This window comes from Sus scrofa, chromosome 11 (genome assembly GCF_054392235.1).
Source record: "Sus scrofa isolate SSC_HxYL_T2T_F1_AM1 chromosome 11, Sscrofa_HxYL_maternal_Yorkshire_Landrace_v2.0, whole genome shotgun sequence".
Taxonomy (NCBI): domain Eukaryota; kingdom Metazoa; phylum Chordata; class Mammalia; order Artiodactyla; family Suidae; genus Sus; species Sus scrofa.
The window spans coordinates 78,546,224-78,572,096 of record NC_139393.1 but is presented as its reverse complement, the minus strand read 5'-3'; the positions used below and the strand labels follow the sequence as shown (position 1 = coordinate 78,572,096).

The following is a 25,873-nucleotide window of genomic DNA, read 5'->3' as shown; positions in this document are numbered from 1 at the left end:
ACAGCACAATAGCCTGGATTCTATTCTGCGCAGGAGTTTGAATTTCATTCTGCACTTGGAGAATTTGCGTAGAGGTTGGCATAACCGAATGATTTTAGTATTAGCTGTTTTGTTGTAACTATTGCTTTGTGGAGAACAGCTCTCACTAAAGGAAGGATGGAAGACTGGGGAGGCCAGGCTGCGGCTCAGATGATGACGTGCTGGTGCCTGGAGCAGGGCCGTGGCAGGGTGGTGATCAGAGGATGCTTCAGGACATAGGCAGTGGCCTGGGTGAAGGTCCGTAGCAGGGGGTCCTGAGAAGCAGTCAGTAAGAGGGTCGTAAGATGAGTATGATCTGGTTGAGCTTCTGGTTCTAAGTACAGAATTTCAGACATGAGGGTGGTGAGTTGAGTTTCTTAGAAAATTCCTGCTAACTGGGCCAGGTCGGGGTGAATAGCAGAGATGCGACTGAACAAAGGCACAATCTGCCTTAAGCCCAATGGAAACAGATACAGCTGACAGTTATATAGCTATAATCATAGATGGAGATAACAGCCACATTTTAACTTGGCATTTTGATGAATCCATTTCATGGGATCGGTGACCTACCTTGTGGTACATTGTATCATTGATCTCAGTGATTTCATCTGTTCCCCTGTGATGGGATTTTATAGCCACACCTGTTGGAATTGACTTGCAGGGCCTCCCAGCTGAAGGAACAGACCCAACTGCTAAGCTTGAGGCTCCAGCCCATGTGCATCGCCTTGGCGAAGTAAATGTTCATGACAATGGTGCTTATAATACTTCCAGACAGAAGCTCTGAAGAGTCATCGTGTGTTGGCCCTACTTTCTTCCCCCAAGTCCCCTGTTCCCCCCCACCCGGCCCCCACCCTTTTCCCTCTGCCATGGGAATGGCAGGCTTGGAATGGAAAGACACAGGGAGCAGAGCAACAGCTGCCCACAGCCAACAGAGGAAGAGGTAAGCCTTTGTGTTATAAGCTACTTATGGAGGGGAAGATTTTGTTACATGACACAACTTAGTAAAAGCGGTTACTTCTCTGCGGTAATTTTCAAGCCAATCAGAGAAGCGTCTCCTCTGAATTTTATAGGAAGTATCTCTGTTATGGGCTAAGTCATGTCTCTCCCCACTTCCAACTTGCATGTTGAGGTCCTAACCCCCAGAACCTCATAATGTAACTATATTTAGACATTAGGTCTTTCAGGAAGTGATTGGGTTGAATGAGGTTCTAATCCACTCTTTCTGGAGTCCTTATTAGAGGAAATTTGGACCCCAAAGGAGAAACCAGAGGGACCTACCTAGATAGAAAAGGCCATACGGAGACATAGAAAGACAAGGAGAGAGGTCTCGGAAGAAACCAAACCCAAGGACACCTTGACCGTGGACTTCCAGGCTCTAACACTGTGAGACCACACATTTCTGGGGTCTCATTTCGAATTAAGTATTTTCACAACGGTGCTAAACTTGAACATCGGCCTTCTCTTTAAAACAACAGGCACCTTGTCTCCCTCCCTGAGCCAGAGTCTCTGATGTTTCCACCCTGAGCTCACACCATCAAGGCCTGGCTGAAAGGCAGAGGAATAATTTCCAAGAATGGTTTCATCGTCTCCACGCCTCAATTCTTCACTCCCTATAAATTTTTACACCATCTATAGATTAAAGAGCATTTGGCTTCTTGGAGAGGATTGCCAGGGTCCCGAATGATTAAATGATCACCTGTCCAGTTCGGATAGGAAGACTCTGACCCTATAAGAGAGAATGACAGTCTATGGCCTGGTGAGGAAGGTCTCACCAACCCCAGTGTGCAGATGACGTGACCGAGGCTGAGAGGAATTAGGTCACATACTCACGTCACACAGGCAGATGTGGAAGACTTAGGGGTATCATCCCCTTTTTTGAGAAAAAATTTTTCCTCAGACCCTTGGATCCATTTGGACACAGAGTTTGTATCAAACACTAAGTGACCCATATCACACTGTCCCCCCAATTTTATTTGTTTTACTTTTTCTCTTTTTATAGCTGCACCTGTAGCATATGGAAGGTCCAGATCTAAGAATCCCAGTGAGCGAGGCCAGGGATCAAACATGCATCCTCAGGAAGACGAGTTGGGTTCCTAACCCACGAGCCCCAGTGGGGACTCCTGCCTTTTGCCTTTAATGCCACAAAGATGCGTGCACAGCTTAGTCATTCACGGGCTGGTCTCCCCAGGGTATTTTTGCCTCAAAGAGGGTCAGTGGAGACTCTAAATCATATCTCTAACTTCAGGTTCCATAAAAGCTCAGTCCTTAGGAAACGACGGGACAAAGGAGAGGCCATTTCACTCAGAGGGAGCTGTCTATCAGAAGCTCTCAAGTCCCCAAAGATCTGGTGATCTGAAGAAAGCCAACCTGATGAAACACAGTAAGAAACAGAAGGCTCATCTTTTCCCATATAAACTTCAGAGCAAACCCCTTGAAAAGCTATGAAACTCACATTCCTCCAAAGCAATACACTGGAACCAAAGAGAAGCCTGAGCAGCCTAACCGACCTACAACCTTCTGTTTCTCCACCCAGGAGGCCAGGAACAGAACCCTGCTGCTGGCTTCTTGAAGACTACCGGTATCCAAGCCTGGGGCATGAGGACACTGAGCAGAAAAGATTGAGAAAGATGACAATGGAAATGGAGCCCCAACCTCCTGATGGCCCACTCAGGTGTGCACCTGTTCCCCAACTCGAGTCGTAATTAAAGCGAATGATTTTTTTCAAATTTCGCTCTTTCCTATTCATCCCAGTCTGATGCCTGAATCTGAATGCAGCCATAGTTAAGGGTATTAATTAATTGTGAATCACTCCCATACTTGAATAGAAGGCCTCTCGAGCCTAATGTGCAAATTTATGTAAAAACAATGTGAAAATTAGAAATGCATTGGCACATTTTTTTTAACCAGAACTGTAGCACTCTGTCTAGTCAAACAGACTGCTCATTTGCAAGTTGTCTATATGCAAAGCATTCTGCCTCTGGGAGCCTCGAATCTCCTTAGCAAGTCGTCTGAAATTTGAGAAGAGCTTTGTTCTGATCTTTCTCTCTCTTCTCTTTCTCTCCTGTGGACCAAAGGCTCAGCACAGCTTTCACCTGGCAACCCCAGGCATGGCCAGAACATGAAGCCCAGCCTGGGAAACATCCTAATCCTTCCTGCCAACCCACAGGACCCCTGCTTCCCTCTCCAGACCAGAACTGTTGAAATAAAAGAGGCGGTTTGCAGGTAGGTCCCGGGCTAGCTGTCAGATTCTCTGGATGTTGGAGGCTAGAGCAGGGCAGCCACTTGGAGAGCTGATTGACCCTGTGTAGATGTCAAGTTCATGACTGGCAGCTCTGCACGGGGGACCCCCCCCCCACTCCCACCCGGGCCAGAGGGAGAAGAGCCAGCACTGTAGGTGCCAAGGTGCAGCAGCAGGGGGCGCTTTCAGCTCATCTGCACTTGGCTGGCTGGCCCATGAGCCAAGACGTGCACCAGAGGCCAGGAGATGCTCTGAATGAGCCAGCCGGGCAGGGTCAAGTCATTCCACACCTAGGAGTGGGAGGGGAGCCCTGATAGGAATGAGATAGCTAATCATTTAGCTCTGGGAGAGGGAAGGCTGATGCAGGCAGCCAGGCAGACTGATGGCAGCCCTCCCTCCCCACTCCCCACCACACAAGGAAGGCAGGAGCAGAGCAGGACAGCTGATGAGGAGCACTCTGGGGACAAGGCCCGCACCAGCAGTGAGGGTGTCACTGTCACCCTTGCAGGATGTGGCTCAGGGATTTCCCAGCATCTCAGTCCCCAGCAGCTGGGAATTCTGATTCAATCCCTCGACTCTTCTGCTTGGCAGCCCACCCACCGCCCACAGCTCAGATTTTCTCAAGTTAGGAAAGAGCCGACTTTTCCACATTGAGTGGCTCTGTAAACGCTGTTTTCAATAAATTCTTCGGAAAGAAGTGGCCAGGAAGTTGAGTTTTCACCAGCTTGGGTGCAACTATCCTCCCCCTGTTGTTGGCATCCTAAGACCTGATACTCCAAGTGAGGTCCCTGGATCAGCATTCACTGTGAATTGCAAGCTTGTCTGAAAAGCAGACTCCTGCGTCCTCCCCATATCTCCAGAATCAGAATCTGCATTTTAACAGGACCGCCCCCCTCCCCGGGGTGGGGGTCGGATTCCTGAGTTTTGAGAAGCTCTTTTCTAAGATATTTCTCTCTATCTCCTCCAAGCCAAACAGAGTTTCAGTATTTCCAGTTATCTGCTGGATAACCTTGAATAAAGCACTTCATTTGAGGAATTCCCACTGTGGTGCAGTGGAAACAAATCCAACTAGTATCCATGAGGATGCGGGTTCGATTCCTGACCTCACTCAGTGGGTTAAAGATCCAGCGTTGCCGTGCGCTGTGGTGGAGGTCGCAGACACAGCTTGGATCCCATGATGCTGTGGCTGTGGCTATGGCGAAGGCTGGCAGCTATAGCTCTGATTCGACTGCTAGCCTGGTAATTCCATACGCAGCAGGTGCGATCCCAAAAAGCAAAAAAAGAGAAAGAAAGAAGGAAGGAAGGAAGGAAGGAAGGAAAGCAAGCAAGCAAGCACTTAATTTCCTCAACCTTCAAGTCCTCTCCTGTAAAAGGGGAGGCTAATTCTACTTAAGATGATTAAATTGAATAAGAATTTGTTTGTCCTATAAGCTGTGAATCGATCAGAACACTCAATTTCATCCTAACGCTGCATCCTAACCCACTAATTGGATTATAAACTCCCGAAAATAGGAAAGATCTCTCTTCTACCTCTTTCTCACCTTCCCTGTATGATAAGTACAGCATCCTGCCCCTAAGTTTGACCATTTGACATATAAAAAAATCAGCCTCCCTCAGAACTTCAGATCGCCTGCCTCCCCCCAAAGATCTCTACTTCAATTCCGGACTTCAAGCACAAAGAGCTCCCGTCCCTTTGACCTCAGCCTCTGAGGTTCATCGCTGCAAATAATTGTATTGTCGCCCTTGCTATGAAGCATTTTGTTACTATGGAGACTGTGAATAACTGAGCGGGGTTCCCCTGGCCGCCTTCCCACCAGACAACACAGACAACACCCCCTCTGCCTACGTGTTACCTTCCCATAGGTTTGCTCAAGACCCTACAAGTTTCTCCAACTTAAATCTTCTTTAACCAGAGACACTAGAGACCAAAAACACAGACAGATGTACAGTAGGAAAACTTCCCTATCATGGGAGGAAGTAAGACTCCTGGGCTCCAGCTTAGAGTCTGATACTAATTGTTCATCTGACCTGTCCCAAGGCAATGGACTTCTTAGAACCCAACCCCACCCCTCATTTCAAGGGGATGAGACATGCATGCTTTCCCAGGGCTTAACCCCTCCAATGTTCTGTAATGGTCTGAGTTGGTCACTTAACTGAAAGGATTTAACAAAAAGCTCCCCAGCATTAAACATTAACACGAGCTCTTTTTATATGGCACGGTTCGTTATCATGCCAATAAATGATTAATTAGAAGTCTCTGTCTGGACCAATAATTTGGCAAGACTTTTATGATTCCATGACTGGTGCTGTGTTGTAATGTTACCTCTGGAAACTGACATATGAGCAGTTCTGCTCTTTTATTGGCTCTCTGAGGTGGCTTTTGAAGGAAACGCCAGGTGACACATGTTGAGGACGGGTTTAAAAGTTTGATGCGGCTGGAGCCGACAGGATTGACTTAGAGAGGAGCAGAGGGCCGGTGCTCCAGCTGGACTTCCGTGAGCATTTGAGCAGAAAACCCAGGGATGGATAATTCAGGGGTCTGTTTGGCCAATGCGACGGTCTGCAATGGCTCGTCCTGCGTGGTACCCGAGAGCAACTTCAACGCCATTCTAAGCACGGTCCTGAGCACCGTGCTGACCTCCCTCCTGGCCCTGGTGATGTTCTCCATGGGGTGTAACGTGGAAATCAAGAAGTTCCTGGGGCACGTAAAGCGGCCGTGGGGCATATGTATTGGCTTCCTCTGCCAGTTTGGAATCATGCCTCTCACGGGGTTCATCCTATCAGTGGCTTTTGACATCCTCCCTGTCCAAGCCGTGGTGGTGATCATAATGGGATGCTGTCCAGGAGGCACTTCCTCCAACATCTTGGCCTACTGGGTTGATGGCGACATGGATCTGAGGTAGGACATCTAAACCTCCAAATCCTGCAATCCCATTGAATTAATCTGCTCCAGAGCCTATGCCACGGTGATTGTCCCTCTGATCTGCCATTTGATCTGGGGGGGGGTCCAACTAAGGAATGAAACAGGAGTGACTTTCACTCTCTCTCCTTCCTGCACAGCCGCTTGGCTATGCAAATTTAGGGGTTCTCTTTTGTGTTTGTGCTTTGAAGTCTAACTCCGTTAACAAAGAGTTGTATAATTGCTATTTATCTTTGGGCAAAGAGTCAAGGTTTTTGTGAAAATAGAAATCCCTTCCAAGCCACAAGCGGCATATGAGAAAGTTTTCTTTGTTGGCATTAGAAACAAAGAAAACAACAACAACAACAAACAACTTTCTTTGTGGGGAGAAAGAGCTCTGGATGCAGTCATGAAACTAAGTAACTAAATTGTTTGTTAACCATTAGATCCTAGGATGTGACAATGACCAAACACAGCCAGTTTTTTTGGACAAGCTTTTTCTTGGTACCGAAGCCTAAGAAAGAATTTGTACATATGCTTTGCTTCTACTGGCATTAAACGGGGGAAAAAAAAAAAAAACAAAACAGCTTTTTAAAATATTACTCTTACCTTTCTATAAAATAAACAGAAAATGGTTTCTCTGCTTCCCACAGAGTAATCTAAATTGCAGCGTTTGCCCAATCCATCCTGTGCCAGTCTGAACTAGCACTGGAAAGAAAAAAAAAAAAACTAATAGAAATAAGATGAAGCATTAATGTGAGGAGACGGAGCATTTTCATGCCCCCAGTTGAATAGACAAGTGTCTTTTTCCCTACCTCACCATTCCTCATTTCCTGTGAAAGGTATGCATTTCTGCAAACCAGCCCAGTGTCAATGTAACGCGTGCTGATTAAATACTAGATGGTAGAAGCCGTGGGCTCTGTCCATCACCAGCTACTTCGCTCAGCAGAAAGAAGGTCACAATGTAGAAATGTAGCCACGGCAAAAAATCTAAAACTCGATTCCGGGTCGACCCAACCGAGAGCCCGCCACCTCAGCTGGTCTTGATTTCTCCAGAAGCTTTAGAAAAGCCATACAAATGCTATATCCTCACATTACATCTTTTTCACGTAAGGAAATACCATCTCTGCCCTGCAGTGGGTGTTTTTTCCCCTAAGGAGAGGCCTGTGGGGAGCCAAGGGCAGTGTGATGCTTGGGTTTGGTTAATCTATGAACCACCATAGACCAGTAAGGCCGTCTGGATTGCAGCTTAGTTTGACCTGGATGTGGGCACAGAGATGAGAATTTTACAAGTGAGTCAGGGCGGGGGGGGGGGGGGACTGAATTAAATACAGGACTTGCCACCAAACAGCTTTTACATAATATTTGTAACTCTCTTAAGAAAACAGAAGTCTCTGGTACCTCAACGTAATGCCACATGTGTCATCAATTCTGTAAGACAGAAAAGGGTGCGTGCAGCTGGGTTGATTGGTTCCTGGGACGGATTCCCTTCTGTGACCTGAAACTGTAGCAACCTAATCTAAAAGCTCCATGTTACCCCTTTCCTGTGGTTTTTAAGGAAATCTAATTTCTCTGGCAACAGAAGATGATAATGTAATCTTGTCTCCCTCGCACACCAAGTCCCGTAAGAAATAAAAATATTAAGAAGACCCAAAAGTAGAATTTGAAAGCTTGGTGGGAGCAGCCGGCTGAATCAGTGCAGATGAATCCTTCAGCAGGTCAGAGCACGTTCTAGTAGCTGAGGCGTAGGTTGCATCTGTGGCTCAGATCTGAGTGATCCCTGGCCCAGGAACTCTATATGCCCCAGAGCGGCTTAAAAAGGGAGGAAAAAAAATAATCCTACGGTAGGACATATGACATTGAAAATGTCTAATTTTCATTCTAGAAAGTGCGCGTTCCCTAGATCTCCTGTCTTGCGATTAACATCCACCCCGTCCAGTTCCATAGTCACCTCTCTGGCAACCTCTCCCATCCAGAACTCCGACAGGCTCCGATCAAAGACGCTGCCCACCCAAAGTAAATCTCACTGCAGCTCACAGACGTTCCTCCCGCAGGACCCACTTACTCTCCCGACTCTCAAGCTCTGCTGCGCTATTTCCTGGCACCAGGATGAGGTGGGGAGAGCAAGGTATTAGACAGGTATCCCACAGCCGCACGCGGTCCCATAAACCAGACCTCAAGAGAAAAGACCAAAATGCCTCCAAAGGAAAGAAGACAACTCACAACGCACAGCAGCTCTGCACTGCTTACTTAAGTTAGGAACAGGTGGCTCAGCAAGCACATCAGCCAGGGGACAGTGCTTTGCGGTCGTGGAACGAGTTATAATGTTTCTCGTAATAACCCATAACCATGGCAAGGAGGTTAAACCATGCCATTACGAAGATGATGCCATTATGCATCCCACATGTGAGAGCAAAAGCTGTTGAAATGCATCTTTAAAGCAAAGGAAGAGTAACAGCTCAGCTCCTGGGAAACCATTTTCTAATACTTTTTCTTTCTTCTGCAGTAAGCGCTGGATAACTAAAGTCTGATGATGATTTCTTTAGATACAATCCCACGTGCCCTTCTATTTCCACTTCTGTCCTCTTAAACTTGACCTTCCCTGTTTCCACTTGAGCTGTAGCCATAGCAGACAAGATAGACTGTTTATACCAAGACGATGCGGCACTCGTTCAGCAGATACCACCTAAGCCTGGCAAAACAACTCCCTCTGACTTTGACTTTCCTGGGTGTGGTTCCGGGAGGAAACCCAATCATTTCCCCCTCATGCTATCCTCTCTTCCAAAACCTGGGAAACCAATGCATTTTGCAGTCTCTAGTGACCTACACACACACACACACACACACACACACACAACAAAATAGCAGACCTTGCTAATGGAATCTCTGCTCACTGAACTACAGCAGGCAATATTCCAGCTCCTGCTCGGACCCCTCCCACCTAGACAAATGTTGTGGGAATCTGGCCAGTGAACAGGGATCTTTGGGACAGTGCGTTGTGGACAGTGTTTCAGGGAGAAATGAAAGTGACATTTTGGTGTATTTCCTGGTGGCCCAGGCCTGTAGTTTAGGGACCACAGAGGCTCCCACCTGCCATGCCGGCTCCAGCCCCCAAACAATCCCTGTTTTGAAGCTCTCCTTTCGTAGCCATGACCTCGGTCAGACACACAAGAATTTTCCTTCCGATTTTCCTCTTTGGCTTCTTGGGGGAACCCCTGCCTCTGCATCCTTCCCTCTGTTCCCCTAGTTCCTTCACTGCTCTGCTGTGTCACCACTCCCTTTTATTATTTTCTAGACTTATTCTTTCATTATTTTCTAGATTTAAGTTTCTAGACTTTCCTACCACATCCTTTGCTCTTTTCCCAAATGTTACATTTTTCTCCTGCCAGCTGTGTGTTCCCTGTTATTTTAGTTGTTCAGGATCCCTGACCCTCTGCTTTATCACAAATTCAAAGCAGTTCCTCCCGGTTCAACCACATAAGTGTCCAGCGCCTTAGAACTAATCCAGCCCTCTCTGAATGTCCCTTTACCTCTCCTCTGAGAAACCAAGCCTTGTTTCTCTCTGCAGCATTGCTTTTTATTTACTAGCTCACATTTAGTAGACACTGCAGTGAGCCACACACAGTGTATTATTTTAATCCTCAGGCTAATCCTCTGATGTTGCTACTGTTATTTTCTGCATTGGATGGAGGATAAAATGAAGGCTCATAACCTTGATGGAGGTGAGAGTCAGAATCCGAATCTAGACCTAGCCACTTATCCCTGGCCAGACGCTTAACCTTTGTTCAACACTACTTCTATCACTCATCACGTCTCCACTCTCTGGCGCCACCTGTATACACTTCTTTTGATCTTTCAAACTTGGTATTTCACTTCTAATATGATTGCAGTCTTTTGCATTCCTTATCACTGACTCCACCAAATTCCTCAGCATTTACTGAATTTTCACTTATTGCTTTCTCTTAATTCCAAAAAGAAAAGAGAAGGAAAACACTCTCCCTGGCCGTTAATAGGGCTAAGGCAAGAGTGTGGACCAAGAGATTTTTTGTTTGTTTGTTTGTTCATGTTTTCTCTTATTCCAATATAAATGCATATGGTGTAGTGTTTCCATTGTTGACCTCTATGCTCCTTGTGGAACTTCAGATTTTTTTATGTAAAGTGCTTTTTTTTCTTTTGCCAATTATTCTCCTACATTGCGCCTTACCCTATTTATCTGTGGGTTATTTTTCATCTCATTTGGAGTGGTTCTGGCCATCTATTCTCTTGCCCCTCTGCAGCCTCTCATGGTCAAGGCGGCCCATGCAAGCTAAGCCATTCCCTTCCCCAAATCCTGTCTCATACCCTCTCGTGACCTCTAAGCACCTACTCTCGCCAAACTCAAAAGCATGGTACAACTTCATAAACTGTCTTAGCAATGAGTCAGAACTGAAGCTTTCCCAAGGAAATTTGAAAGAAAAACAAGGAGACAAAGAGACTTCCTTCGAAACGTTGTGCTCATGGTTTAAAACAAATAATTCTCAGCCTTCTCTTCACTGTGACCCAGGTAGTAAACACTGGCCCCTTCTCTACCCTCCTCCCATCATCTCTGCTCCAGAGAGCATACTGGATGCACTGGAATAAAGGTAACTTTATTGCAGGGACAACTTTAAATTCTTCCTAATTTATTTGTTCAAATAAAAGATAAAAAAGAGAATGGCAAAGGAAGAGAGAGAGGGGAAAATCATTTACAAACTCCAGTATTTTAATTCTACAGAGGACAAAGCACCATTTATAACAATGTATTACTCTGGCATGGGACTCTGCCTTTAGCACCCTATTTTGTATCTGAATTAAGTTAACCTGTCACCATTAGAGACTGAACGTCTTGGAAATGCTTTATATACATCCCCAGCATTGGTTATTGTTACACTATTTTAACTCTACTAAAACAAGTGCTTTTTTCAAAATCCTTTCAATGTGTTTTAAGTGAGATCATTCTGGTTTTGAAAAAAGGATTATTGGAGAAGTTAAGCCCCTGATAAACATTGCCACCTCCTTTATTTTACCAAAACTCTGCTTAGTTTGATGCACTGAAACACACTTCCTCATCTCCAGCTGTTTTCCTTAGCAACGTGTGGGGTGATTGGGAGTTTTGGGGGATTTGGAGGGTTTTGGTGGGGGAGGGGAGGCAGGTGGTGTAAATAATTTAATATTTTCCTTGAAATCCACATATAATACCTTTAAGAAATTACTACTCTGATAGTCTCAGTGATATAGGGATTAGAGAAAGGGACTTTCAGAAACATCTCTCTAGTTTTCGGATTCTGTATTATGCTGGAACACAACACACACACACACACACACACACACACACACACACAATGGCTGGACAGATAATGCAGGAAGTGGCTTGTAATGAGCACCTTCCTTATTCTAAGTCCTGGCCTCTTGTTGGGTCCCTTTGTCCTCACAGCCTACGAGGTGGCCGCAGTAAGGTCTTCATGCCACAGATGAGGAAGCTGACAAAGAGAAGTCAAGGAAATGAGCCAGGGTCACACAGGTGGCCACGCCTGCTTCCAAGCCAGACAGTGTCCAGCCCAGCATTTATGGGTTCTGTCCCCCAGGAAGAGAATGGGGCCCTGTGCAGAGGGCACTTTGCAGGGACCAGAAGAGCCCAAACGGCTCCTTCATCCCCTGAGGCAGGGCTGAACGGCGTTCCACATGGCCCACTTCCAACACCAAATCCACCTACCCAGCCAGGGCTGCTCCCTCAAACACTGCTGCTCTCAGAAATATAGGCCCCTGTTTCTGCTCAAAACCATTTGCCGCATTTCTTAAACTAAAACCCAGGCCCACCCCGCATGCAGGGCATTTTCTTTGGGTTGTTTTTTCTTTTTTTTTCTTTTTTTTGTCTTTTTGCCTTTTCTAGGGCCGCTCCCGAGGCATATGGAGGTTCCCAGGCTAGGGGTCGAATCTGAGCTGTAAGCCACCGGCCTACGCCAGAGCCACAACAACGTGGGATCCGAGCCGCGTCTGCAACCTACACCACAGCTCACGGCAACGCTGGATCCTTAACCTGCTGAGCAAGGGTAGGAATCGAACCACAACCTCGTGGTCCTTAGTCGGATTCATTAACCACTGCGCCACCACAGGAACTTTCTCTTTGGTTTTTTGAAGTCAGCTTCCTCTCCCTTTTCTCAAGCTACGGGTGTTTGGGAATAATTTGCTGCTTTAAGAAGAGACACTGAGGCATCCTCCCTTGGACAAGCCTCCTCCTCCAGGGGTCGTGGAGGCCCCTCTCACCCTGAGCTGAACAGACACGGCCAAGTCCCTGAAGTCTTGGCCGGTGTAAACGTGTGTGCTGCCCCTTGCGGGGTGGGCACGTCCAAGCACCTAGTACCCTGTTTCACAATGAGTTTAAACAGTCATGAAACGTCTTCTCTGATCCTTGAGAACCCATGGGGAGGGAGAGATGGCCCAAGACAAAGTGGAAAGACACCAAATACAGACGTCCCCATATTGTCCCCCAGCACCCCCCCTTCCAGACCCCTGGAGGGGCGGGGCGGGGGCGGGGCCTGCACAGACCCGGACCCGGGTCTCTCCCTGCCCATCAGGGCGGATGGTGCGGCTGGTAGAGTGAGTCTCTGGCGGGACGTGCTAATCGTGACCTGAAAAATGGACCAGCTTCTCCCCTGGAGAACCCAGGTGGCCGAATCAACCTGCCGGTTTCCTTTCAGCATCAGCATGACCACATGCTCCACGGTGCTGGCTCTGGGAATGATGCCGCTGTGCCTCTTAATCTATACCAAACTGTGGGTCAACTCTGGAATGATCGTCATTCCCTTTGATAACATAGGTAAGTCTCTCCTCCGCCAGATCTCGCGCTGCTCCTCCCTGGCTGGGTCCCCAGGCGGGGCTTGGACCCAGCTGGTCTTTGCCTCTCCACAGCGGTAGTTTGCGCCCAATTAGGGTTTCAGGACAAACCTGGCCTGCATGCGAATGAGGGTTTGAAGACTGAATTCCAAACCCTGACTCCATGGGAGAACCCGTTGGTGCTCCATTGAAATCTCCAGGTAGAGGGGCCAACCCAGGGACCCCCACACTTGCAGCACAGCCGCCCGGACTTGAAGCTCTGTCCCGCCCTTAACCCCCAGTGCCATGAGTCCAGCGAGATCTGAGCTTTTTTCCCTGGGACCCGAGTTTCCCCGCCCCCAACACGCAAACGGAAGAAATACAGAGAGCATCCCACGAATGATTTCAAAATAGGGCACCCAGGCAACAGTCAGGAGTGTGGCGGAGGGAAACCTCCAGGTGAAACACTCCACCCCAGGCTTCTCCCCTTCCCCTGGGGGTCATAACTCCATTTAGACGTCTATCTATGGGCACAGCCTGTGTATCAGGCCCCAGGCGCAAATGAGCTAGTTGTAACTCTGTCTGCACTCGTTTCAGCTACCGGATGTTCCCCCCCAAACCCAAAGGGCTTCTTTTTTTGTCTGTTTCTGGGAGAACTAATTAATGGTGGGAGATCAAGTTGCTGGTGGAACATGGCATCAAGGGAGGATCAAGTCCAAGCAGTTCTTGCTCTAACCCCAACCAGGCCTCCCCCTGGAGCGATGCTCATAAAGCGTGAGATGTGGGTTAACTAGCACATCAGTACCAATCACCAGGTCTGTGACATGCTAACCAGTCCTTTCTCAGCTGACTTTGGGGACAAGTGGTTCCCTGATGAGCTGCCTCAAAAGAGGCAGCATCCTGTGCAAAGAAGCACGTAAGCAAAGATGAAATGGTGGCTCAGAAAGATGTCTGTAAGAAGGAGTCCTGTTGGCATGGGAAGGTGGATGGGATGGCATCTCATACCACTTCTATTACTAAGATTGCTTCTGTGATAAAAATATTGCTCAGGGTCCACACAACTGAATTAGAACAAACTTTGGAATACTCACTGGGGACAATCCGTGTTGCAGTATTTTCAGTCTTTCCTTTCTCTCTGTTCCTACCATGGCCATTGGACGACACCCCCTATAAAGGGGTCTTTTGGGCACAGCTTGCTCATTATAGGAGCTCCCCCCATATGGACCTTCTACTGACCCTGGGAACTCTTTTCTATTGGATGTCATCTCCTGTAAGCAGGTTTGAGGATGACCCTGTACAGCCACCTGCCTGTGCCTGGTGCTGCTAACTCTTAGTCTGCCCCCTTGGAGGACACCTTCCTTCAACTTGAAGAGTGCAGTTTCCTTGAGTGGAATACACCATAGGCCTCTCAAAGCATCTGAATGCTAAATAAGGAGTTTTAATTCTATACAACTTGTTGGCATAAGAAAAAAAAGTTAAGACTTAAAATATTCTCCTCTGGAAAATGCCCATGGCAGTATTGAGAAATTCTAACTACAGTGTGAATGACTGATAGCACCTCCTTGAATATAAATTTTGAGAGGAAGAGAAAGTGAGAAAGAGTTTTGTATCTCAAAGGAGAAAGAGGTCATCATACAAGGCATAAAGGGCAAAAAGAAAAGAAAAAAGGAAATAGAAAGAGACAGTAAAGAAGAGGAAAAGATACATTTTTTTTAAAGCAAGAGTTTGACAAAACAAAGATATTAATTCTGCTTGTTCACCATTTTGCCCAGGCCTATTTTCCAATCCAACCTTCTTGCTATTTTTTAATGTAGAAAATAAACAACCTGATTAACTCACAAGATGTTATCACTACTTTTTCAACGAGGCAGTTAAGGCTCAGGGTATGTGTTTAATTTGTCCAAGATGACCAGAGAGCTGGAAATAGCCCTCCAGTCTGCTCTCCACTCTGCTCCGTGGACAGGGCTGTTTGGCCCAGCTTTCATGTGGGGCTCACTAGGTTCTGATAATTCAATGAACACCTGCTGAGCCCCTTCAGATAATGACATCTGGACAGAGAAGGAAGCAGTTTGCACAGCTGGTACCACTGCAAACACCTGCAGCCAGTTCTGCTCCTCTTCCTCCCTCCCCTGCCCTGGAGCATGTCAGGACCACGAACCACGGATCCACTTCACCACCATCCGATTCGCACAATGGCACCATGAGACAGACATAATTCTGTCATAAGGCACTGCACAATGCGGAGTCCCAGGCTCAGAGATGCGCACAGTTTTCAGTGTGCGAATGAGGTTGTGCTCCAAGGAGGCCTGGCTCTGAGTTCCACCAGGTGCCTCTGTTCTCCACTCTCTTTCCTTCCCTCCTTCCTTGCCTCTTGTGCCGGCCGTGTAAACTTGATTAAGGACCAAGTTATGGTTCAAGCAGTGCCATGATGAGATGCTTTCTCGTCGAAATAGCCAGGCACTTGCCACAGGGAGCTCAGGCACATGGAGAATAAGGAACACAAATCTCTGGCCTGCTGGGGAGTAAAGAATTACAACAACCCACCCCTCCAGGCAGGAGTCACACACGCTGAGTGGGACAAAGGGCAGAGAGTGTCTTTTCCAGCCAACTTGGAGGCTTGGAAAAACTTTATCCCATCTCATCTGGTCAAGAGAGAAAATGCAATTCGGCCCTGGACTTTGGCAGCCGTCCTGCTTGTGTGTTTATCCTGCAGCCTTGGGCTGCCCCAGAGAGATAAAGACGCAGCAAAAAGGGGCCAGACCTGGGGGCTGGGCTGCCTTTTCACTGAGCCCACACATTGCAAGTCCATTACCAAAACCTAGCAGCTCACATTCCAATCACATTGAACCCAGATCTAAGCGACCACAGCACAACCCATTTGTATCAAGATGGTTTTCCTTTAAAACCTATGAACTTCACACAGTCTAGGGACGAGGCTGAAGACTCGAGGGAGGGTCTCCCCACAAAGTGGCAGGAGGTAGGGATACCCAAAGGAGATGTTTTGCTGGGAGCTCTTATCAGCATACCCATCAGGGACCCTTTTATTTCCTTTGTTCCATCGTTTTCTCCTTACTCTGTCTACCCCCCCTCTTTTTTCTTTTCCTACTCTTGGTACCCTTAGCTATTACTTAATCCCACTGAGTACTTTCTGAGAAAAAGTAATCGCCGACCCTTATATTGCCAGGAGGGCCAGAAGGCAACAAAGATATTATGTTTTCATCACTATTATATTCATTTTAAATTGATATTTACTGCCCTGGAATCCAGAATCCATTCCCAGTCCTAGTTCAATCTACTCCAATACCCAACAACATCCGCTCTCAGAATTTCATTATTCGATGCCACTTTCTCCTACTGCTCGAAAAGGATGTTTGAAAAAGAAACAGCCCATGAGACGTTAGAAGTCGTTGGTGCCATATTATATAAAAGCAGTGATGGGACAAATGCGTGTTAAATAATGTGGAGAAACAAACCGCATGCCAGGAGAACAGCAGTAAATTTAACACGGGGAAATTGAAGGATGACTCTTTTATCTGGCTGGGTGACCACGTTCCCGCAAAGAATTATAATTACATGAGAGGTCGCCAAATATATTATCTCATGGAAAATTTAAGGCGTGCTTTTCAACCTGTTCTCTCACCTCTCTGCTGCAGATTTGAATAACCCAAGTCAGGCTTAACAGAAGTCATTAGCCCACAGAATGCCTGGAGAATTTTGAACTTTTTTTTTTTTTTTTTTGGTTTCTACTACCATAAAGTAACAGACAGGTGTAAAATATCATCTTTGTACACTCCAAGAACACACACACACACACACACACACACACACACTTTGAAAAGGTGTTTTTCCTAGGATAGAATGATCCCACAGTCCAATAAACCAAGATACTGGCAAACTGAAACAAAAAGATGTTGATTGGCAGTGTCAGGAACTCTAAAAAATTAATCTGGGATTTAGGGAATGGACTTGTATCATCAATATTATCAATTTTCCACCAGCCATATTGAATTATTTCCTGGAGCGGATAAAGTGGGAGGGAGTTTTGTTTGTTTCTTTTTACATTTTTTTTTATTAAAGTGTAGTCAATTTCCACTGTTCTGTCACTTTCTGCTGAACAGCAAAGTGACCCAGTCACACATATATATACATTCTTTTTCTCATCTTATCTTATAACGTGTTCTATCACAAGTGACTGAATATAGTTCCCTGGACGATACAGCAGGAAGTTTCTTTTTTAAATTTTGATTCAGATATGCAAAAAGGGAGCCTGATTTAGAACTTAGACCTTTTTCAGGATGCTTACTCTTTTGTTTGCCTCTTGCCTGTACTACGTGTTCTGTTGATCAATGGCTCTCTGTCACCTTTAGGCATATCTTTGGTCGCTCTTATTGTTCCTGTGTCCATCGGAATATTTGTTAATCACAAATGGCCACGTCAGGCCAAGATCATACTTAAGGTAAGTGTCTCGTGTCACAGGCAGCTCGGTCAGCTGCTCCACGGTGTGCCTGGCATTGGTGGATCTCTCCATCTGCCAAACTGACTTTTCTCACCATAGGATAAAGCCCCTTCCAGTGGGTCTTTAGATTATTCGACATTCAGCCCAGTCTTCTAGAACACCCCACCCTGTCCCATCCACACGGCAAGCTTCTCACCCCCCCCTTGAGAGACCCAATTCAAACTTCACCTCTTGGCTTTTCTACTCTGTAGCCCACAGCACTTTGCCTTTATCTCTGTTAGGTGGGTTTGTGTTATAAAATACATCTAGACAGCTAAGAAAAGAGACCATAGCTTTCTCATTCCTGTCTCCATAGAACCCATTCAGTGTCTGGCCATCAGTAGATAGATAGACCGCTACACAGATAGATAGACATAAAAATAATATAACTATATACAAATGGTGATATGGAATTAATAACTATTCGTTTCCTTTTACCAACCGTATTCTAACCAGATGAGATGGAGATGGAGTGGAGATGGACAATACAGAAATATAGACAGGGACAGATTCCCTTCCTCAGGGCGCAGAATAAGCCACTTGGTATTCTTTGTTTCTCTGGACCAAGAAAAAAAAAAGCTGTAATCTCCAAATTTTTTTAATGTGAAAAGGAGAACACGATAATAGTGGCTTTTGCTTGCCTGTGCCTTTTTAACCTGTAGAGAATTTTTTCTCTGTTTTCTCACTATCATAGCAATCATAAAAGGTGACTGGGGGAGTTCCCTGGGGACTGCGTGCATGCAGGATCTAGCATTGTCACTGCTGTGGCTCACGTACCTGCTGTGGCACAGCTTTGATCCCTGGCCTGAGAACTTCCTCACACCATGGACATGGCCAAAAAAATTTTAATTAAATTAATAAAAATAAAAGGTGACTGGGGTAAGATTTCATCTTCAATGACTGATTAAAAAAAACTAAGACTCAGAGAGGTGTCATGATTTACCAAAGGAAGGAGGGCAGGAGGAGCTGAATCTGGAAGGCAGGTCTTCTAGTTCTCATTGGAGCAGGTTTTCTTCCTCTCTGACAAGGATAATTGGCTAAAACATCCTCTTCAGGCTAACCAAGCAAAGACACTCTGTGTCCTGTTAATCTTAAAAATTGAAATGTGGGGGAGTTCCCGTCATGGCGCAGTGGTTAACGAATCCGACTAGGAACCATGAGGTTGCGGGTTCGATCCCTGCCCTTGCTCAGTGGGTTAACGATCTGGCGTTGCAGTGAGCTGTGGTGTAGGTCGCAGACACGGCTCGGATCCCGCATTGCTGTGGCTCTGGCGTAGGCTGGTGGCTACAGCTCCGATTAGACCCCTAGCCTGGGAACCTCCATATGCCGAGGGAGGGGCCCAAGAAATAGCAAAAAGACAAAAAAAAAAAAAGAAATGTGGGGAGTTCCCACTGTGGCACAATGGGATTGGCAGCATCTTTGTAGTGGCAGGATGTAGGTTCAATCCCTGGCCTGATGCAGTGGGTTAAAGGACCCCGAGTTGCTGCAGCTGTGGGGTAGGTCGCAACTTCGGCTAGGATCCGATGCTGAGCCTGGGAACTCCATATGCCACAGAGCAGCCAGAAAAGAAACAAAAAATTGAAACATGGGACAAGCACCAATGATTCTGGTGGGTCCGACCACAGCCATCAGGTGAGGACACAGAGAGGTCACTTATTCTCACTTCCCCAGAGGCAAAGAGATGCCTAGGCATCTTCTCTGATGAATACAGTTGAATTTGCTTTGACACATGATTTCTGCATCTGCTCCTGCCTTTCTTCCAGGTTGGATCCATCACAGGCGCCCTGCTCATCGTGCTCATAGCTGTGATCGGAGGAGTGCTATACCAGAGTGCCTGGATCATCGAGCCCAAACTCTGGATTATAGGAACCATATTTCCTTTGGCCGGTTACTCCCTAGGCTTTTTTCTGGCTAGACTAGCTGGTCAGTCCTGGGACAGGTATGGTGTTTGATAAATCAGACTATGAATTTTCTTCTATAATAGCTGCTATGTTCATTTGCTAGGGCCACTGTAACAAAGTACCACAAGCCCAGTGGCTTAAACAATAGAGATTTGTCTCCTCGCTCTGGAGGTCAGATGTCCAAAGTCAATGGCAGCAGGACTGGTCCTTCCTGTGGGATAAGAGGGTAGATACCTGTTCCAGGCTTCTCTCTTCGGCTGGTGGATGGGCATCTTCTACCTATTTCTCTTCATGCTGCCTTCCTTTTATGCAGGTGTCTGTGTCCAAGTTTCCCCTTTTCGTAAGGACACAGATCATGCTGAATTATGGTGCATTCGAATAACCTTGTCTTAACTTACTATATCTTCAGGGACCCTATTTCCTAATAAGGTCACAGTCTGAAGTACCGAAGGTTAGGACTTTAGCATAGGCATTTGGGAAGATACAATTCAACCCATAACAGCTATAAATACCAAATGACAAATTCAAAGTCTCTCACCTGTAATAACATTCACCCTATTTCTGAATACATCATTTGAAGTAGACTTATTCATTCCTAAATTATACAAGTCCCCAGAAAGAAAATACTGACTGCCTCTTTTTAGTCCAGATTCTCCCAGACCATTCCCCACCCCGTGCAGGTTGGGCTCTTCCATTGTCACGTGTCTTATTCTCTAAGCAAAGTGACTTCAACAAAAACACTCAGGTTGGCCTTATCATATAGAAGGATTCCTCCAGCCAGAAACAGGATGAACTCATGACTCAAAAAGTGCAGAACTTGTCTTAGCATGCATGGCTTGGTGCAAGGGAAAGACATTTCCTTTCTTCCTAACAAATCAGAAGCAACAGGCAGGCAGAGAAGCAGGTGCAGGAGCTGGTACGGATGAGGTTGGGACAAGATGAGAGACATGAGCAGTGAGAAGGGTGTGATGTGAGTCAGGATGACCCAACATGCACCTGCTGTGGGACCCAGGCCAGGCATTTACTTTTCCTCTGACTTTCTCATCTGTAGAATGGGGCTGGTGATGCCTACCTTGCACATTTATTTTTTAATCAAATTTTAAAACAACATAATAGGTGCAAACTGTTACCTTTGGAAAGGATAAGCAATGAGATCCTGCTGTATAGCACTGGGAACTTTATCTAGTCACTTATGATGGAGCATGATAATGTGAGAAAAAGGAATATGTATGTGTATGTGTGACTGGGTCACCTTGCTGTATGGTAGAAAATGGACAGAACACTGTAAACCATGGAAAAAAATAAAAATCATGGAAAAAAATAAAAATCATGGAAAAAAATAAAAATCATTAAAAATTTTTAAAATAACAAAAATTTAAAAATGAAAAAAACAAACACCTGCTATACAGCACAGGGAACTATATTCAGTATCTTCTAATAAACTATAATGGAAAAGAACAGAACAAAAAGTATATCGATATATACATACACATACATGTATTTATGTATAACTGAATCACTTTGCTCTACACCTGAAACTAACACAATATTGTAAATCAACTATACTTCAATTTAAAAAAAAAAAGATTTGCTGAGAAGAACAAAACCAATTTAACAAATAAAACAACTATAGCAAATACTCTGTCTTGAGTGTTTTCTCAGCACCCGCTCTGTGCTTTGCACAGTTAGCAAGGACTTAACTGAAGAGTGAAATGCATCCACTCTGCCAGTTATGGAACACAGATATAAATGAGCCTGCTTTCATATTTTTTAAAATTTAAATAAATAAATGAATATATACACACATGCACACACATAAATATATCTGATTTTACTATATATGTATTTATTCAATATATAATTTTATTGTATAAATTTTATTTTATTACTAAATATATGAATGATTTGATTATATTTAATAAGTATATATCATGTATTAATAAATATATTATATACACTATAAAATATATTAAATATAGTATAAATACTATGTGTGTGTGTATGTATATATATGTATATACACACGCACTTATAGAAACAGATGACATAGATACCTTTCACTGCTCAGAGCCAAAATAAGCTGGTGTTATTTGTTCTTAAACAAAAAGAAAATTATGATCTCTGATTTTTTTTTTCTTTTTGGTCATGCACCCATAACACGTGGAATTTCCCGGCCAGGGATGGAACCCACGCCACAGCAGCGACTGGAGCCACTGCAGTGGCAACACCGGATCTTTAACCCACTGTGCCACAAGAGAACTCCTAATCTCCCATTTTTTTAATGTGAAAAGGAGAAAACAATAATAGTGGCTTTTATTTATATAAGGCTTGTAACTCTTATAGAGGTTTATAGCCATGGTCTCATTATCATAACAATCATAAGGTGACTAGCTCAAGGTTTTGTCTATGTATATGTAGAGAGAAAGAGAGAAAAGATGTGTATTACATTATATCATCTAATAATATATTAATAAGTTACACATCTGTTTAATATAAATAGCTACATTGTAAACAGATACATTAAAAGCAGATACCTGTATGCATGCATGCATGTGTACTTATTCTCATATCTGCTTTTTTTTTCCGGAGGAAAACGATTTAAATTGAAGTATGATTTATTTAAAATGTTGTGTTAGTTTCAACTGTACAGCAAAGTAATTCAGTTATACACACACACACATATATATTCTTTTTCAGATTCTTTTCCACTATAGGTTATTAACAAGATACTGAGTAGATTTTCCTGTGCTATATAGTAGGTCCTGGTTGGTTATCTATTTTATACATAGTAGTGTGTGTTGGTTAATCCCAAACTCCTAATTTGTCCCTCCCCACACAGCTCCCTCTAGCCCCTTTGGTAACCATGAGTTGGTTTTCTCTGTTCATATCTGCCTTTAATGTAATACAATGACAAAGCAACACAACGACGCCCAAAACAAAGCAATAAAAACGTAGGTTCTCTGATCGTGCCTTTCAGGTGCCGAACGGTTGCTCTGGAAACCGGGATGCAGAACACGCAGCTGTGCTCCACCATCGTCCAGCTCTCCTTCACCCCCGAGGAGCTGAACCTCGTGTTCACCTTCCCCCTCATCTACAGCGTCTTCCAGCTCTTTCTGGCAGGAGTATTTGTAGGAAGTAAGGAACACTGATCACCACATTTCCCTGTACTGTTCTTCTCTGAGAAGCCCCGGAGTTGCTAAGATGGCATGTTTTAATTCCCCTGTTTCCGGTAGTGAATTTTAAAAATTAAATCAAATTCCTTTTTTCTGGCAGTGGAATAAATGGGTGGGGAAAACCACCCATTATATCATTATGACTTTCCAACTGCCAATGAAAAAAAATACGATTTTACCAAAAGGGTCTAGTAGAGGCTATTTTAAGTGAAAAGGAATGGAGATTGATTCTCTCCACAGATGTTCTTTTTCTCAGTAATTACAGAGGCATATTAACCAATAAAATGGTTGGGACCATTTTATAAATAATTTTATAAATAAAATGGTTGGGACCATTTTATGGTGGGGCCCCTCTACCTGCTCCCAGGAACCCTGAACTGGTCATTTTTCTCAAAACATCATCTTAATATGCTTAGTATATATAGAATGTTTATCAGAAAACTGGTATAGAAAAGATACTTATCTGGCTAAGTTATATTTGAAGACAGATATATGTGTGTGCGTGTGGGTGTGTGGGTGTGTATATATACACACAAGTACATACATACAAGTATATGTATGTATGTAAGTATATATGTACACATCTATGTGTATGTATATATGTGTATGTGCATATATGTGTTTACATATATGTGTATGTATATACATATAAATATGTGTATGTATATACATTTAAATATGTGTATCCATATTTTGTATTATTTTACTAGCCATATAATTGAAACAGTTAAAGCAAACATGTATTAGGAACAGCAAACTTAAGTTTTCATTTGACCCTGATGTACCACGCAGCTTTGAGCCACTGGTACCTGCCACCTGCTGGCCTTCACCTACTGCACACTTTTGTCTACATTTTGCTTTTGAGGACTGGTGATATTTAACCTTTATTTTCAAATTCTGGGCTTAATGAAGAACCTTTTTTTTTAAAGTCTCGAAGCATTGTAACAGGGATCATACAGGGAAGGGGAATGAACAAAATCACGTAACTCAAGTGATACAATGACCCGAGGTGTAGTTTTGTCTAGGCTGGGGTTTGCTTTCTCGCTTAGCTCCAGTAAGTATTCAGCTGGCCCTCGGGAGCTGGTGGTTCTCTGGGCTATGGTCTCGAATGCCATTCTCGAAGCAGAGTTTTCCTTTCTGGTACAGGACTCTCTGGACCCATTAGAAACGTTCCACTGACTCATCGCTGGTGCAGGAGAGAGGCTCCATGGCCTGATTACCTTGTTTTCCAGTATGATGGAGATGGAGTCAATCTGGTGCACTGTGGGATTTTCCCAAAGAACTACTAGTGGAGTCGACTAGACGAGCCAAGGGAAGTAGGCTGGTGATACAGAACAATTAAGTCGATTTGCCAGTTAAATAACTAATCTAAAAGGACCGGCTAAGTTGAAGGAATAATGGAAAATTGGGCCAGGCTCTTCGCCTTATACTTTCTCATAGTTTTAACAGCAAGAACGAAAACAAGGAGACATCTCTCCTAAGGATAAGCAGTGCTGGGAGACATCGCTTGGTGAAAGGATGTGCAGTCTGAATAGTTTCTGAAACAAGGAGGGGAGAGAAGGAAGAGAAGGAGAGAGGGAAGAAGGAAAGAACGAAGGATGGGCAGTAAACAGTTTGATGAAAGAAAATCAGTGATAAGTTGAGGCATTCCCAACTCAAAACAGTTTGTAATAAAAGTTCTAGGATACTTTTAATTAACCACAAACTCAGTTCAAAAGAGTCAATAGCTCAGTGGCCTCAAAACTAATATATTAGTAGAAGTGCCGGGACCATCCAAGGAGATGCCAACCTTGACATACTAAGATCTTGGGAGCAGCCTGTTGTCTCTCTCAGTGTATCCTCATGTGAGTGAGTGTTTACTGAGCACCTCCTGCTTCCCCAGGGCTGTGCCAGGCACCGAACTACTTAATCTCATGTATGATCACACCTGCCCTATGAGAGGATAGTATTACTATACCAATTGTAAATATGAGCTGTTGGAATCCAAGGGTTCCAACAAATAACATCTTCTCTCTGTGTGTTGATGTTGGAGCCAGATGAGAAGTAGGAGGGGAAAAAAAGTATTTAGATAATAAAACAAAATAGCACTTTTATGATAGATAAAGCTTAATGAGAAAATATGGCTCAAAACTGTGGCCAAGGGGGCTTGTTAATTCCACCCCTCTCCACTGCTTCCTGGGTGTACAATTTGCACACATATAACACACATAAGCTGCAGGCCAGTCAGTCTGGGTGAGCTGACCTCAAAAATATGTGGCCACCAGGGACCTGCAGCTTCGTGGGAGAGGGGAAAGCTGATCACCCAGCGGGCAAGGCTCCCCCGTCAAGGGAATGAGAGAATGAAGGCAGGGAGACACAGCGATTCTAGTTCAAGTTCTCCCACACAGATCCTTAGACCAGGCTCTGCCCTTCCACTTAGCTTGCAGCTTATCTGTCAAGGACTAGGAAATAACTGGGAGATGGGAGGGAGAGAACAGAGGGAGAGAAGAAAAGCTTGCTGTTGTGGTTATTGGGAAGGAGCGCCTGCAGGGCTGAAGCCTGCAGAGGTCACTTGGGCAAACATCCCCTGGCTGTAAGCTGGGTCTTCCAAAAGTGCAGTCACCTCTCTTAGCATGAAGATTCGTTGTCACAGGAAGAGGGATCGTGCTCTCTAAAACAGCCTCCAGCCTCCAGAAACCGCAGACTGCCTCCTGCTCTTTTTCCCCCTCAATTAGAATCACTGTCCAAAGTAAGTCGGCAGTTTCTTGCTATGAAGTTTGTTTAACCTGCTGTGTATTGTTTTCTAGTATACGCGGTATACAGGAAATGGTATGGTAAAAACAAGGTGGAATTTCCAGAGGGCAAAGACAACGAACCCGACCCCAAGTCATCATTCCAAAAGGCAAACGAAGGATTTCAACCAGATGAAAAGTAAACAGCAGTAGACCAAAAAGAAGAATTCCAAAGACTGCTTCCACTGCCACAGGATTTAATTATTTGCTTTGTTGGGACACTGGGCAGGAAAAAGTGAAAGTGAAAATGTTAAGTTTGAATTGAATCCATGTACTGGTTTGGGTACCAAGTGACTGGAAGTTCAAATCTTTAATATGACAAATATTTATACATATACACTTATATATACTTATGTACTGTCTTTGAATATGCCCCCCCCAAAAAAAATAATATCCTCAGACCTCAGACTAAAGCTGACAGAGGAAACACTGAGAATTTAATAACCAAATGAGAATCGAGCCCAGAACTCACCAGGGATTTTTCGTACATCAATTGCTCAGCCTTGCAAGTCCAATGGCGTTCACCACACTCTTTTAGGAAAACAGA

At 44.7% G+C, this 25,873-nt stretch overlaps 2 protein-coding genes across 4 annotated transcripts in view; one reads left to right on the top strand and one right to left on the bottom strand.

Moving 5' to 3' along the window:
• LOC146398708 (uncharacterized) overlaps window positions 1–25,873 on the bottom strand; it is a 389,742-nt gene that overhangs the window by 227,941 nt on the left and 135,928 nt on the right. The window lies entirely within an intron of this gene.
• Window positions 5,681–25,661, top strand: SLC10A2 (solute carrier family 10 member 2). Its single transcript, NM_001244463.1, is given in 6 exon segments — window positions 5,681–6,155; window positions 12,872–12,990; window positions 17,354–17,442; window positions 19,245–19,420; window positions 22,360–22,517; window positions 25,342–25,661. Coding segments are annotated over 6 exon segments (1,047 nt in total). The 5' UTR covers window positions 5,681–5,778; the 3' UTR covers window positions 25,470–25,661.